General features: G+C 39.6%; 1 protein-coding gene across 6 annotated transcripts in view; it reads right to left on the bottom strand.

Moving 5' to 3' along the window:
* The window catches only part of ARID1B (AT-rich interaction domain 1B), a 326002-nt gene that overhangs the window by 36803 nt on the left and 276082 nt on the right, over positions 1-13117 (bottom strand). For 4 of the 6 annotated variants that reach the window (XM_068184669.1, XM_068184668.1, XM_068184673.1 and 1 more), the window contains one exon: positions 5005-5156. In XM_068184669.1, the coding sequence (XP_068040770.1) occupies positions 5005-5156 (152 nt within the window). The remainder of the gene's footprint in view (positions 1-5004; positions 5157-13117) is intronic. The other 2 variants (XM_068184670.1, XM_068184672.1) reach the window with 1 other exon arrangement.

The raw sequence follows: 13117 nt of genomic DNA, 5'->3' as shown, positions 1-13117 counted from the left end.
TACCTCTAAGAGAAGAACTGCAAGCATTTTACTGGCAAACTGCAAGGTTGTCTATTTTCCCTGCAGCTTTTACCCAAGATGTTTCCACAGCTATTTTTCTATCTGCTGCTGAAATGCTGTTTCGTAACTTCTTGCAAACATACTCTCCAGCGATTTGTGAGAAGACATTCTTTCACTTTTTTTAGCTAAGCGGTACAGCGAGAACGTTGTTTTGACCCTTTCTGAGCAGTGAAATACTGTTATTGTCACGAAACTGCTAAAATAAGACACAGTCTCTTTCTATACAGGTACTAATAATTCTGCCTGTGAAGTGCAGACCAAAGGAGAAAACATTGTAGAGAGGAGGGTAACAGGGAAATCTTGACTCAAGAAGTGTTGTGGCGTATTGTGAATAGGTTTCAAGTACTAGCCTCTGGCTTATAAGAATTTAAGAGCTAGAATGATTTCAGAAAGCAAGTATAGGTCAAGGTCCTGAATTAACTATTCCACACTGAATTTAACGTACTCAAAGGCAGATATTGACATGAGTAAAACTGCAGCAAAGAATTCTTTTTTGCTAAAGGCTGCTCTACCAGTCCCAGAAGATGATGAAATACTACAGAAGCAGCAATATACAAACATTGTTTTTCTCTTTATTGCTAGTGTGATAACAAATCATGCTCTACAAAACAGAATACTCCCTCCTCTCTCCCTTGTAATGTAATACATTTCACTCTCCCTTCCAACCCTAGCACCTCCCTCTGCGAATAAAAGAGAAGAAAGAGCAAAAGCAGTGAATTAGTGACTGTGGAGTTGACGAGAGGATCCCCACTGCTTTGATGCCTGCTGAAAAAACAGAAGAGGGACAACAGCACTACCCAGCGTCCTGCCATGAATGATCCTCCAGCTCTGGGGACAAGTGCAGCCAAAGGTGGTTGGGGACCTTGTCTCAAAAGGATGAGAGAGTCACCAGGGATCTCAGTGCCACATTGCCTTTCTGCTGACAAGTCTTGTCCAAGGAATGACAAGTACAAGCAGTTTGGGATGTGGGCATCTCTGTGCCAGGTGCTGGCTTGATTTACAGTCACACAGTGACCACTGGATCATGGTCATCACTTGTTTGGAATATAGGTGATGGGACATTTCAGCTGTTACCACCTACTGAAAACCTCCAGAAAGTTTATCTAAATGTGTATTAATAGCTCCTACAAAGATATGCATTACAGGAAGAAAAAAACCTGAAATAAACTGAGGTACCATTTTTCAGAAAAATGCAACCAAGCTGCAAACCAGAAAAATCCAAATAAAATTTCTAAAAAAATATTTCACCTGCATAAATATCATTGCTTTTCCTGTGAAAGGTTAATTCAAATAAATACCAAGTCAAATTTAGAGCATATGTATGATATTTAGTATTATTTTAAAGAGCGTCTCTTTAACTCCTTTAGTGCAAATAATTTTTCCTAGAATATCATATTTTATATAAAGTATTATGATCTTGAAAGTTAATTGGGAATAACAATACCCAGAAAAAGAAAGGTTTCAGTAAGACAGAGGTACTGAAATGATGAAAGTATCCTTAAGCAGTAAGGAGAATAATGCCTTTTTATTGGTTTGTTCATCTCCAGAGATAGCAGAGACTGTGAATGCCAGTTTCTATGCAAGAACAATATGGAAACTTGCGAGACATACATTTCATATTGCTTCTTTTAAAGATAATTTTCACTAGAATTAACAAAGCTTACAGCATGAGCTATATTGGGGGATGCAAATTTCCTGTTTATTATATGCATTTTTAAAGCTGGAATTTGCAAAATAGGGGGGAAGAGTCTAAAATTTATATATGGGTAATGTGAACTCATACAATAAAAGGACAGCAGCAGTTATACAATTTTTCTGAATGGCAGCTTGTTCCATAATTGTGAAGGGATTCTGACACCTTTTTCCTGAAGCTTTTGTTATTGTTATGGATGGAATACTCTATTAGAAGAATCTGTCTTCTTTGATCTTGTAATTTCTGTGTTCCTAAACCACTCTGCATCAGCAGAAGCTGGTGATCTGCTGTTTGATCCACAGTCACTGTTGAAGTATCAGGATGCATAACTGCAGCATGATTTTCCTTTCAATTGTGACATTAATTAAAAAAAACTAAAGACAAAAGGATCAACTGGTAATGAGGAGTTATAAACACTACTAAAAATGGGTGACAGAACCAGTGTTAGACATAGCTGTGCTGAAACTCCAACACCATATGAAAACAATTCCATCAGTTATCAGCAATCTTCTCCTATTTTAGAGTACAACCTAAAAGTGCATTTTACTGAAGTGAAAGACCTGCCTTCCTCCCTCACAACAGGCAACAAAACTGCCTCCTTCAAAACCCAGACAGTGAAGAAACAAACTTCTATTGCTCTCCTTAGGTTTCCACTGGCCTCTAACTGAAGCCACAGCTGTGGATGCTCAGTGTATGTGAGCAAAGTTAACCAATGCCTTCACTGCAGCAGCAGCCACTCAGCTGCACTTGGTTTTGGCCCTCCACACTGACTGAACCCTGGTTTATCTGACAGATGTGTGATTTTATGGGGCAGGGAGGAAGGGGAAGCTAAGGAGCCACACAGCTGAACTGGTCTTCCTGCCCCAGAAAATCCTGTTTTCAAGCTCCTAAAAAGGTATCACCTATAGGTTCTCCACCTTATCAAATGCAGGGCCAGAGCTGACCTTAAAATGCACCCCCAGCTCAAGAAATCATCATGAGAAGTACTGTATTTGCACTTGTCTTAAGCTTCCATTTTTTTGACCGAAGCAGAAGGATGAGTCTGGATAGGGGGAAATTAAGCATTCCCATAGCATTTGCACTCAGCAATGTATTCACACCTAATTTTCTCTTTCTGGTGTTGTGTGTGTCCATCTCCTCCCCAAAAGTGTCTCTTGGAGGTCTGTAAAGCAATTCTAGACGCGTGTCTGCTCCCACACAGACTGAAAAGAGGTGCACTGAACTCCTCTAGTTCATCTCATACTTACTTTCCATTGGGTAATCTCTGAATTAATAAAACTGGAACAAAAGAAAACCTCACAAATGCACTGGCAGAAAAAAACCCTGATAAATGTTTAAATTATTAAAAATCCAATATTTCAGAATGCATAACACAATAAAAAGAGTATGACTACCCCATACAAAAGACTGCTAGGATAAATGGTCTTGCATTGAACAGATTTCCACTGTATGAAATAACGAATGGCTGAATTATCTAAACAAAAAAACCTCTGTGAATCTTCCTTTAAACTGGTTATTCCTTAGGAATACATAAATCTTCTTAGGCAGGGCACTCTGCCATCTGTTTGCTGTTGGTTATTTTTGCAGCTCTGGGGGCCAACGGAAAAGGGTGGAAAAATTACTTCTGCTAATAGCAAAACAGAATTTATAGCACAGTTTCAATGCTCAGAAGTAATTTTATTTCAGCAAGCCAGACAAAACACATAACTACACAAACAAAACATAATATTACCTGGGACAGCTCTGGTGGGGAAAAAGCAAGCTATTATCTAATGCTCTTTTCAATAGCTTGTCCCGCTTTATCCAGATGGTGCAGTGTGCTGTCTGGGCTAGCCAAAAGCTTCCAGGCCAGAACTGGAAAAAGCTTTCTTTTTTTTTTTTTTTTTTTTTTTTTTTTTTTTTTTTTTTTTTTTTGGTTAATTTCTCTCTCTCTTAAAAAAAAAATCTTACTGATTAGCAGGTTCCTTTCTTCTGCTAACCAAAATGGTAACCATGTTCTTGAAATATAAGACACTGTTCAGTGTCTCAGCAGCTCCTATGAAGAGGAAAGAAACTCTGGACATACTAGACACTAGCATCTCACTGAGGCTATTTTCTTCCAAAGACACTGGAACATATAGAATTGGCAGGGAGAAAAGACAGCGAAAGATGCAAAGGATGAAAAGAATTAGATAGGCTCAGAGGGGTAGAGCAAAAGATGTGAAAAACCTGGCTCTTGGTAAGACACAATTTAGGTAGTAAGGCATTTCTTAAGAAATAAATAAAAGTAGAAACAAAACCAACTAAGAAACAACTTCCTATTACCTCAGCACAACCTATTCAGCTTTCAGAAAAAACTTCCAAACCCCCAACATTTCTAACAGGGATAACGTAATCAATAAGGCACGCACAGAAATTCCATGACTGGAATAAGCACTTGGGAGGATCCGCTTCAGAGTCATTGAAACTCCATCCAGACACAGCCCAATCAAAGAATTATCTTTGCTGAAGTATTATCTTGAAGGAGGATAATTGTTAGGAATTCAAGCTGAATATGGACCATGAAGCACATTTGTTCAAAACTGTATTCACCTGTCTTCAGAGTCACGCACAAAGCTACAAGCAATTCTGAACTCCTGAGTCATGATGAAGGATAAATCCAGGAGCTACATTGAATGTGCCTTTTTTTTTTCTGCAAGAGGAAGTTATGGTAAAATTTTATATACTGATACTTAAATAACTAAATGAGGAAACTCTATATAAATTTTGGAAACAGTAAATATGGCCTATGTTTTCCAAACAGAATAATTATGTTAAGTGCCCAGCTTACAGCATATCTTCAAGTCAGAGCAAGTGCATATATCTTTTTTTAAATGACTACCACTTTAAATATCTGAAATTGCAACGTTAGCGAGTAAGACAAACAAAAGCAACCTCTTAAAACAAGAAGCTGTTCTCCTTCCCTTTCTTGCAGACACATACACACAAATATACATACACTTGCTGGTCAACACCTACATCAAGCTGAGTCTGAGAGATGCTGGAACTGTGCAAAACCCTGTACTCATCTACACGCTGTGCAGAAGGACTTAATGAAAAATGTATCAGTTACTGTACAAAAAACCAGCGAGCACCTTAGCCTAATTTCAAATCACTCCAAACTACCCAACAGGGGTGAATCAAATGAAGAAAGATGTTCCTCTGCCACCAGCCCAGGGCTGATAGTGTTAAGCAGGTTTATGGAGGAAGGTCACTGCTGGAAGGTCACTCACCATTACCTGCTGAGCTGTTCACCATGTTGGGTGCCATGCTGTAAGGAGGAGCCTGCGGGTTCATCAGGCCAGAGCTGTTGTTCATCGGCTGAGTGTAGGGGGAGCTGGATCCCATAATGCCGCTCTGATTCATGGCAGGAAAATTGCCTTGCCTAGGAGAGGAAAGCACACATGCAATATCTCACTACAGACCTCACTGCTGAAGATGCTGTGGTTTGTCACAGAGCACATCACCTAATGTTTGTAAGGAAAAAGCAGGTAATTAGTTTATTTTGCCTACGTCGGGAGCTTTGAGTTAGTCTTGAGCTAATTATCATATATGTGAAATAGAATTGGACTGAAGACTAATTTCATGAGACATATACAAAGTCTTTCTATGTCACTATCAATCAGAAGAAAAATACAGCTCATATTATGTATCCTATGAGTAGACAGCAATATGATCAGGAATCAAAATTAGAACCTAGCATTGGCATAAAAAAAACCTCAGTGCATCACCATTCTTACCATTTTGACCATGTAATAGCAATCCTCACCTGCCAGAGCTTAATAAACAGTGAAATGACCAAAAGAAAAATGGGTACCATAGATTCAGTTCCTGATTTCTGCATTTGTTGTTATTGTGTTGAATGGTGTTCATCTGTATGGGCCATCTGTGCCCAATCTTTCAAAAAACTCAATACATATTCCACTTCATTGAAATAAGACACCTCAGCAGAACTATTTTGCTTTTGAAAATTAATAGCATATTTGTATAATGCTTGTATAACTGAGACTTAAGTTTGTCTCAGAAACTGCCCTAAATGAAGCCCTTGCATAGTTCTCCACATATTCAGACCAAGTATTTTGGAAGACTAAAACCTACCTACTTTTAAGTTCTAAAAAGGATCTAAGTATGCTTGGTACCTATTTGTCAAACTCTATAGACTAACTGAGGCACAAGGAAGAAAATAATCTAATTCAAGTACGCACAATAACCCAATGTAATGCATGATTAAACTTCAAAAATAACCTTTTATTCTTTTAATACATAAAACAATTACCTACCTTTTCTTAGTACAGTTGAAGACTGCATGTATTATCATATGTATATGATTAACACTTATACATATAAATAATACAAATTAATAAAAACACACAGAAAAATACTTACTTGTATATTCATAGGAAAATACATAGGAAAATAAAAACTCAGATCTCTTTCTTCAGTGTGCCCCCTGTACATTTCTGCTGCTTTTCCAAATAAAAGAAACAAGAAAGCAACCACTCTTTTACACAGCTTTAGTACCTGTTAACTTTTCTTTCTTTACAAAAAATGAAGGACTTAATTTCATCCTATAGGAAGGGAAAGCTGAACGTCTGGGCAGCAAGATGAGAGTTTTAGTAGAAATTCTACTTTTAATTATTTTATAGTATTAAAATCAAAAAAGACAACTCCTAAATCAAGAACCCTGAGTAACTTCAATAGCTTCTTGTCTTCTCCAAACTCATGGCAGATTCTTAACACAATTGGTAGAAGCAGATTTCTTTTTTAGGATGTACAAGAGGAAGACCATTAAAGCAGTATTTGGCCTAATTTTTCTTGACACACTGTGAATTTCTTCAAAGGAAAAGAGAACGTGTTATCTAAATAAAGCATATTTTTCCAAGTCAGTTTTGTCCTTTGCTCTCTGAAGACAAACTCTTCTTCACTCTTGCAAAGACGCAAAGGCTTTCTTTTGATATGAAGGAGATAACTGCCATACAATGTCATTTCCCAGATGAAGCTTGCAACGAGAAGTGGAGGGAAAAGATTTAAAATGCAGTGGTGCAATGCTCCAAGGGAAAATTACAAAGGGAAAAGAGAAGAGCAGAACCATTTGGCAACAGCTTTAAATGATTTGAGTCACACAACCAAGCTTGTCTTATGTAAATACTGTATCTTAAACCCCCCCTCCTTTTTTAGCTGAAAATTGCTGTATTTCAGCAAATGCAGTTAACTGAAAAGTTAACTGCAGTTATCCCTTCTATGCTGGATAAGCAAGATCCTTTCTGTTACTGGGTAAAGTTACTAGTGAAGATGAAAAAAATGTGCAAGCATATTTTCATACTTTAAAAAAGAAGTAATGGATTTTCAGAGGTTCTTTTATGGAGTAAGGCTAGGATCCTGGAAAAGGCAAGTCTCTACGGGTATCTATCTCTTTAATGTCCTTCTGTTACTTTAAAAATACACAGGAGACACACACCTTGCAGGTAAGCTGAAATTGGTCCTTACCTACTAATATTTCAATAATATTACCTCCTAGCATGTGTATCTTCTAAGTTGTGGGGCTGTTCATTGTCTCAAATTGAAGTAGAACCTATTTCATGTTACCCACAATGGACATCAATCTCAATTGCAGCTCATGCAAGCATACTGCTGTACAACAGCTTTAAATCAAGAAGTAGGAAACTATTTCCGGTTTAGACGGAGAGTGGAAATTAAATAAAAAGAATATACAGGCTTTGGCCAGGACAGCAAGAAAACAACTGAAGTCTAAAAAAATTGCTTCTGCACCCAGAAGAACCTGAATGGCAGAACCTAATTCTGAAATTTCATCGGGCAAGGCAATAGCTTTCCCTTTCATCCTTCTATGTAATGTTGTACTTGGAACAGACACAGCTCTCCATCTCTGGAAAGAGCCCAGCAAGTGAAAAGACTCAGCACCATTCCTGGCAGGACTTTGTCCTTTCCCAGCCCCCTATCAAAGCCCTGACCGCAGCACGCATGAGCTAATTCAGTAACACTGAAAGGACATCCTGTCAGAGTAAATGCTGTTTTATTCTGAGATTGGGTGCAGTGAGCAGTACAGAGCTCCTCCACATATTATTTTGCTCTATGATGGCTCGGAATGGAAAGTTTCTTTAGGGAGAAATAATCAGGTATTACTTCAGCCTTTAATTCTCACTCCACAGTAGGCCTCCTTTGAGTAAAGACTGCCGACTGTGACAAATTGTGCTGCATCAGTGCTATAATATGAAGTAGAGTCCATTAAGAACTGAGCTGAGATCACCAAACTCATTTTGATTAACCTCCAGGTCACTAAACACTTATAAATATGTTACACAGCAGCTGCTAAACATATTTATATATGCTTAAGGTCACAGCATCATCTGTTGGTTGTTGGAGTTAAGTCAAAAATCTTATGTTTCCTTCTGTGTTGCTTTTAGTAAAGGCATATCCAACATACTACAGTACTACTCTCTCCTACATCTCCCAATTCCCTCCTCCATTTTTCCAGGATGCTAAATAAAAGTCAAGCCTTTAAAAACAGTCTGCTGTACATGTAGTGACATCTAATGGCAAAAATTCAACTGGCCGGCTATGAATTTTATAGCACTACAAACCCAGCTAAGTATACAATTTTACAGTATTTGCCACATAAACACCAAAGACTGGGTTGCTTAGGAATGATGCAATTAGGAATAATAGGAAGAAATTAAGAAAATATATACTTAAGTTTAGTATAATGAAAAGATGTCTTCATGGTGAGATATAGTTACCTCCAAGGGAATGAAGGAAACCTCAGCACTTGACATTTCTGCATGCAGGCAACATATAGAAATACATTAAAATGTATTTGTCAGAGAAACCCTGCATTGTGTATGAACTAGAGTATCTGCTCTTGCAATACCTTGATCCCAGAGAATGTATTTTTCCCCATTTAGAAGAACAAGCAGCCAGGCCAACAAAAATTTGGGATTATGCTATCCATTTAAACACCATACCTACGGCTACATTTTTTTTTCCTGCTCTACTGCTACAAGTACATCTTCAAGAGTTCAGAAATTGTGAGAGATTTAAAGTGGAAGAGAGGAATCTGCTTGCTTTCTACGGTTTATTTACTCTGTTGACAATTTAGCAATGCATCATGCCAGAGCCAGTTGTTATGCTTCAGGAAAGAGCTGCCACCTCAGGGGACTTGGAGAAGCTGGAGGAATGTGCTGACAGGAGCCTTGTAAAAGTCAACAGGGACAAGTGCAAGGTCCTGCACCTGGGAAGGATGAGCCCCCTGGAGTGGTGCTAGCTGGGATTTGACTAGAGGGAGCAGCTTTGCTGAGAAGTCCCTGGGCAACTTGGCAGATGGAGCTGGGCATAAGCCAGCAGTCTGCCCGGGCAGCAAAGAGGGCAAACAACATGCTGGGCTGTGTGACAAGGTGCAGAGTTGGGAGATGGGAAGAAAGTGATCATCCCCTCCTTCCTGAGGACTCACTGAATTCCATCTAGTGTATCATGTTCAGTTTTGGATCCCCAGAAAAGAAAAGATGATGATGAACTAGAGTGAGCAGAGAACCCCTCACATGGGCTTGAGCACTCACCCTGGAAGGGCTGAAGGATGAGGCCTCATTCAGCCTAGGGCAGAGACAGCTGTCCAGAGGAAACTACAGCAGTCCCCTAGCACCTAAAAGGAGGTCAGCAAGAAGATAAAACTGGCTTTTTCACAGTGGGCATGGTGGGGGGACAAGACACACTGGGTAAGAGTGGAAACACGTTAAGTTCAGACTGGATGGAAGGAAACTATTTTCCCAGTGAAAACAGGGAGACTAGATTTGGCGGCCCAAAGGGCAATCTCTGCCTTTGGAGATTTTGAAAACCCAACAGGATAACACCCTAAACTCTAAGATGAGCCTGATGAGGAGAAGGTTGGACTAAATATTCCTCCTGAGGTTCCTTTCCAGCTTGAATGATCCTATGATCTTAGCTTGTCAGCTTCACTGTGCTGTTGACAGTCTGGTGTACTATTGGGTCCAAAATACAACTGCTCAAATTCAAACCATTCCCTTTTAAGAAGTTCTTCTGATCTTTTGTTTTCCTTCATTTGCAATCTACCCAAAGCTTAATCTGCACTTAATCTCTTTTCTCTGCAAAACAAGTAGCATCAGATCTAATTGTGTCTTCTGAGCTAATGCAGAAGTCTGTGGATTTAAAAAAAGGAGTTGACACACAAGATCTGGTCATCGTTAAAAAGCACAACAAAGAAATTGTTAGAAAGAACAGCACTGACAATACACAGGAGCACATGAGTGATCACAGCTGCGGAGCAGTCTCTTATTCTGAAATGCCTTCCTTGGACCTGAAATCCTCAGAAAGCTTATGTGTTGTCTCCAACTGCAACACAGAAGTCTCTCTACAGCCCTTGCACTTCATGCTTCCTGATATGTGATTTAGTACCTCCTCAGTTTTGTCACCTGATTCAAGACTTATACTATCATCTTCCTTCTCTATTCTTATTTAAAAAAGATGAATTCACTACGAAGTTGAGTTCAGATGTGTATGTGGTTTAGCTATGGACAATGACAGAAGTGCCTCTCAACAAGGCAAAAAATGAAGACTCAACTTTTCATATGGAAACATGTCAAAGCTCAGAGATCAAGCTCTAGAACTTTCTGTGGATTTCCTAAGAGGCACCTGATGCCTTGTACTCTTCTCTCAATCTACAATCCCAGAGCAAAGCCCTTCATACAGACAGAAAAAGTGAACCAGCTTCTGTAATGAGCCCTGTGACAGCCTGAGCACAGGAGGCGAGTACAACATGGAAATGTATAGGGAACAGAAGAAAGCTTCAGAGGTGGAAAGTATAGAGGCGATGGAGGTGAGAAGATTTTGGGGCACAGAAGATGGAAATGAAGGAGACAGCAGAAGGAAATTAAGAAGGAAAAACGATTGGGAGCACCCTCACTAGGTGCTAAAGGTTTTTAGGGCAAGGAGGATGACAGGTGCACTGGAGAAGCCAGATGAAACAGAGATGCAGGAGAAGGAGCAGGGAGAAACACACAGAATGCTGCTTCTCCCAGGGTAAACACAGGTTACACTCTAGCACAAGTGGAGCCTCTTAGCCAGATATGCCTGAAGGAAGGAAGGGATTCACAGGAAGCTTCCAAAGCAGGGTGCTACAAGACATGTGCCATCCCTCAGCTCCTCAGTTTGTGCAACCTGCCCTGAGGTAGGGCCAGGCTCTGAGGTGGCCACCTTGGCCAAATGCTGGGGGAGACCCTGTCCAAATGTCGCACAACGGGGTGATGCTGAAGGGGCAGTGCAACAGGGACAAGAGCAGAGAAGGGACACAGCCCAGGCAGGGAAGAGGTGGCATTGAGTCACACTGCACAAATCCTGGCAGTCACAAACTCCTATCAGTTGTTAGTTAGGCATTGCACTTCCTGACACTTGACACAGTGTGCACCTGATGTAGGGATTTCTCCCAGTTCTGCTGCTCTAGGTGCTGGACCTGAAAAACTATCCTGTTACTGTGACCTGGCCACCTGAGCAGTTGGCTGGTAAAAAAAAAAAAAAAAATAGGCCACCAAGTTTGCCATTTCTGCTCCAGATCTTTAACCTACATCAGTTTTGCAGTGAATGCACTGCAGCACCTCAGGGGAGTAATTTGTGTAAACATTTTAAAAGGAACATTTTTTCTTTTAATGCTGACACGCTGCTAAGGTGGCTACTTGATTACAAACTGTGAAAATGACTGCGTTAGGCTGCACTCACAAATCACAGTGTACTGACCAAATTGCCCTGTGCTTATCTGTGCCAGGTCTGCAGCATGACAATATTTCCTCTCTCTTTTAAATGTCAAAGTATGATTTGGGGGGTTGTTATTTAAACACACTGACCTGCACAATAACCAGAAGTACTTTATTTAAATCTGTCTTGAGCTGGGACTAGCCTTAAGCACTTATAATCTGTCACACTTTGACACCAAATGGGTTATTATAATGAGAGTAATTCAGGAGTGAGACCTGTGAATGCTTTCTCCCTGGAGAATTTACACATAAACATGTGCAGGCAGATACATATGCTCTTTTGTTATGGATTTTCCTTTTTGCTACATTATGGGCTTCCTTGGAGAAGTGAAACCATTTCTATTGTCAGCAGATATGGGAGAACTGAAGAAGGGAGAAGAGAGCAAGGGAAAATAAACCCCAATATTGCTTATTTTGTTCTGCCTGGAGGTACACAGTACTCTTAGCAAAGGCCAAGACAAACGAAGGCTGAATATTGTCTTGAGCAGCTATAAAATGGCATTGAAGGCAGCTCCCATGTGAATAAAAAAAATTAATTTAACATCATTATATCTGAAAGCAAAGCATCTTTTTCTTGTTAGCTGCTACTGTAAGTATGGTAACCTGGACTTGTATGTCCTACTCTGCTCAGTGGGGAAGTTCACCAGTTGTAATAACAAAGTTTCAGAAAAGCAACCACAAAAGCTGCTGCTTTGACAGGTATTAGGTCTGCCACAAGACTGCCATTTTTCAGGCTAGAAAGAAAGAGAAAATTTTACACTTGTGCATATCTACTTGTGTGAAAATGGGAGGCCTAAGTTCTGAAATACACTGACACTGACAAAGCACTGGGAAACATAAAGGAAAAAGCATCTGGATTTGTACTGAGGGGTGTGTGTTTGTACGTGTCTGCTGACAGGAGGTACACAGAACTAACACAAAACTGTTCTCAACAACCAGGACTAAATGGTAATGCTAAAATGGGGAAATAATTTTAACACTGTAATTATGTGATAGCCTTGTAATCCACTGCAGTCAGTACACTGCCTGATTTCTCAATTTGGCTGATCCAAATATTGTTGTGCAAGATACTTTTAAAAAGAGTAACAGAAATAGTCTTTCTAAATATATTATCTTTCTTCTGATTTACACAACTACTTGTGCCTTTAGCATCATCTCCATTGGCTGAATTTTACTAAAAACCAATCGAGTAGGGGGAGGAACTTAAAAATTAGTTGTTCCTACCACACTGATTCAATGCTGAGCTACTCAGAAAAAGTCACAAAAACCTATTGTTACTTTACAAGTTGTTGTCAACACATTAACCATTTTTGCAGTGAAAACATCTGCCCAATGGGCTACCTACTTGGCAGTCATTTAAAGCCCAACAAAACAGAAGTGTCACACCACGTTAAACTCCAGAAAGAAACGTAAGAGGCACGTGTAATTCACAAGTAATAATGCTAATAAGAACACAACTACCCAACATTTGCACAGCTGAAAGCATACTGGGATCAGAATACATCTCTCTACCCCATTTTACAGATAATAAAAACTGAGCAAGAGATCCAAGATTAATAATGGTCTAAAA

The sequence above is a fragment of the Anomalospiza imberbis genome, chromosome 3 (genome assembly GCF_031753505.1).
Source record: "Anomalospiza imberbis isolate Cuckoo-Finch-1a 21T00152 chromosome 3, ASM3175350v1, whole genome shotgun sequence".
Taxonomy (NCBI): domain Eukaryota; kingdom Metazoa; phylum Chordata; class Aves; order Passeriformes; family Viduidae; genus Anomalospiza; species Anomalospiza imberbis.
Note: the sequence above shows the minus strand (reverse complement) of the source record. Positions and strands in the feature narration are given on the sequence as shown.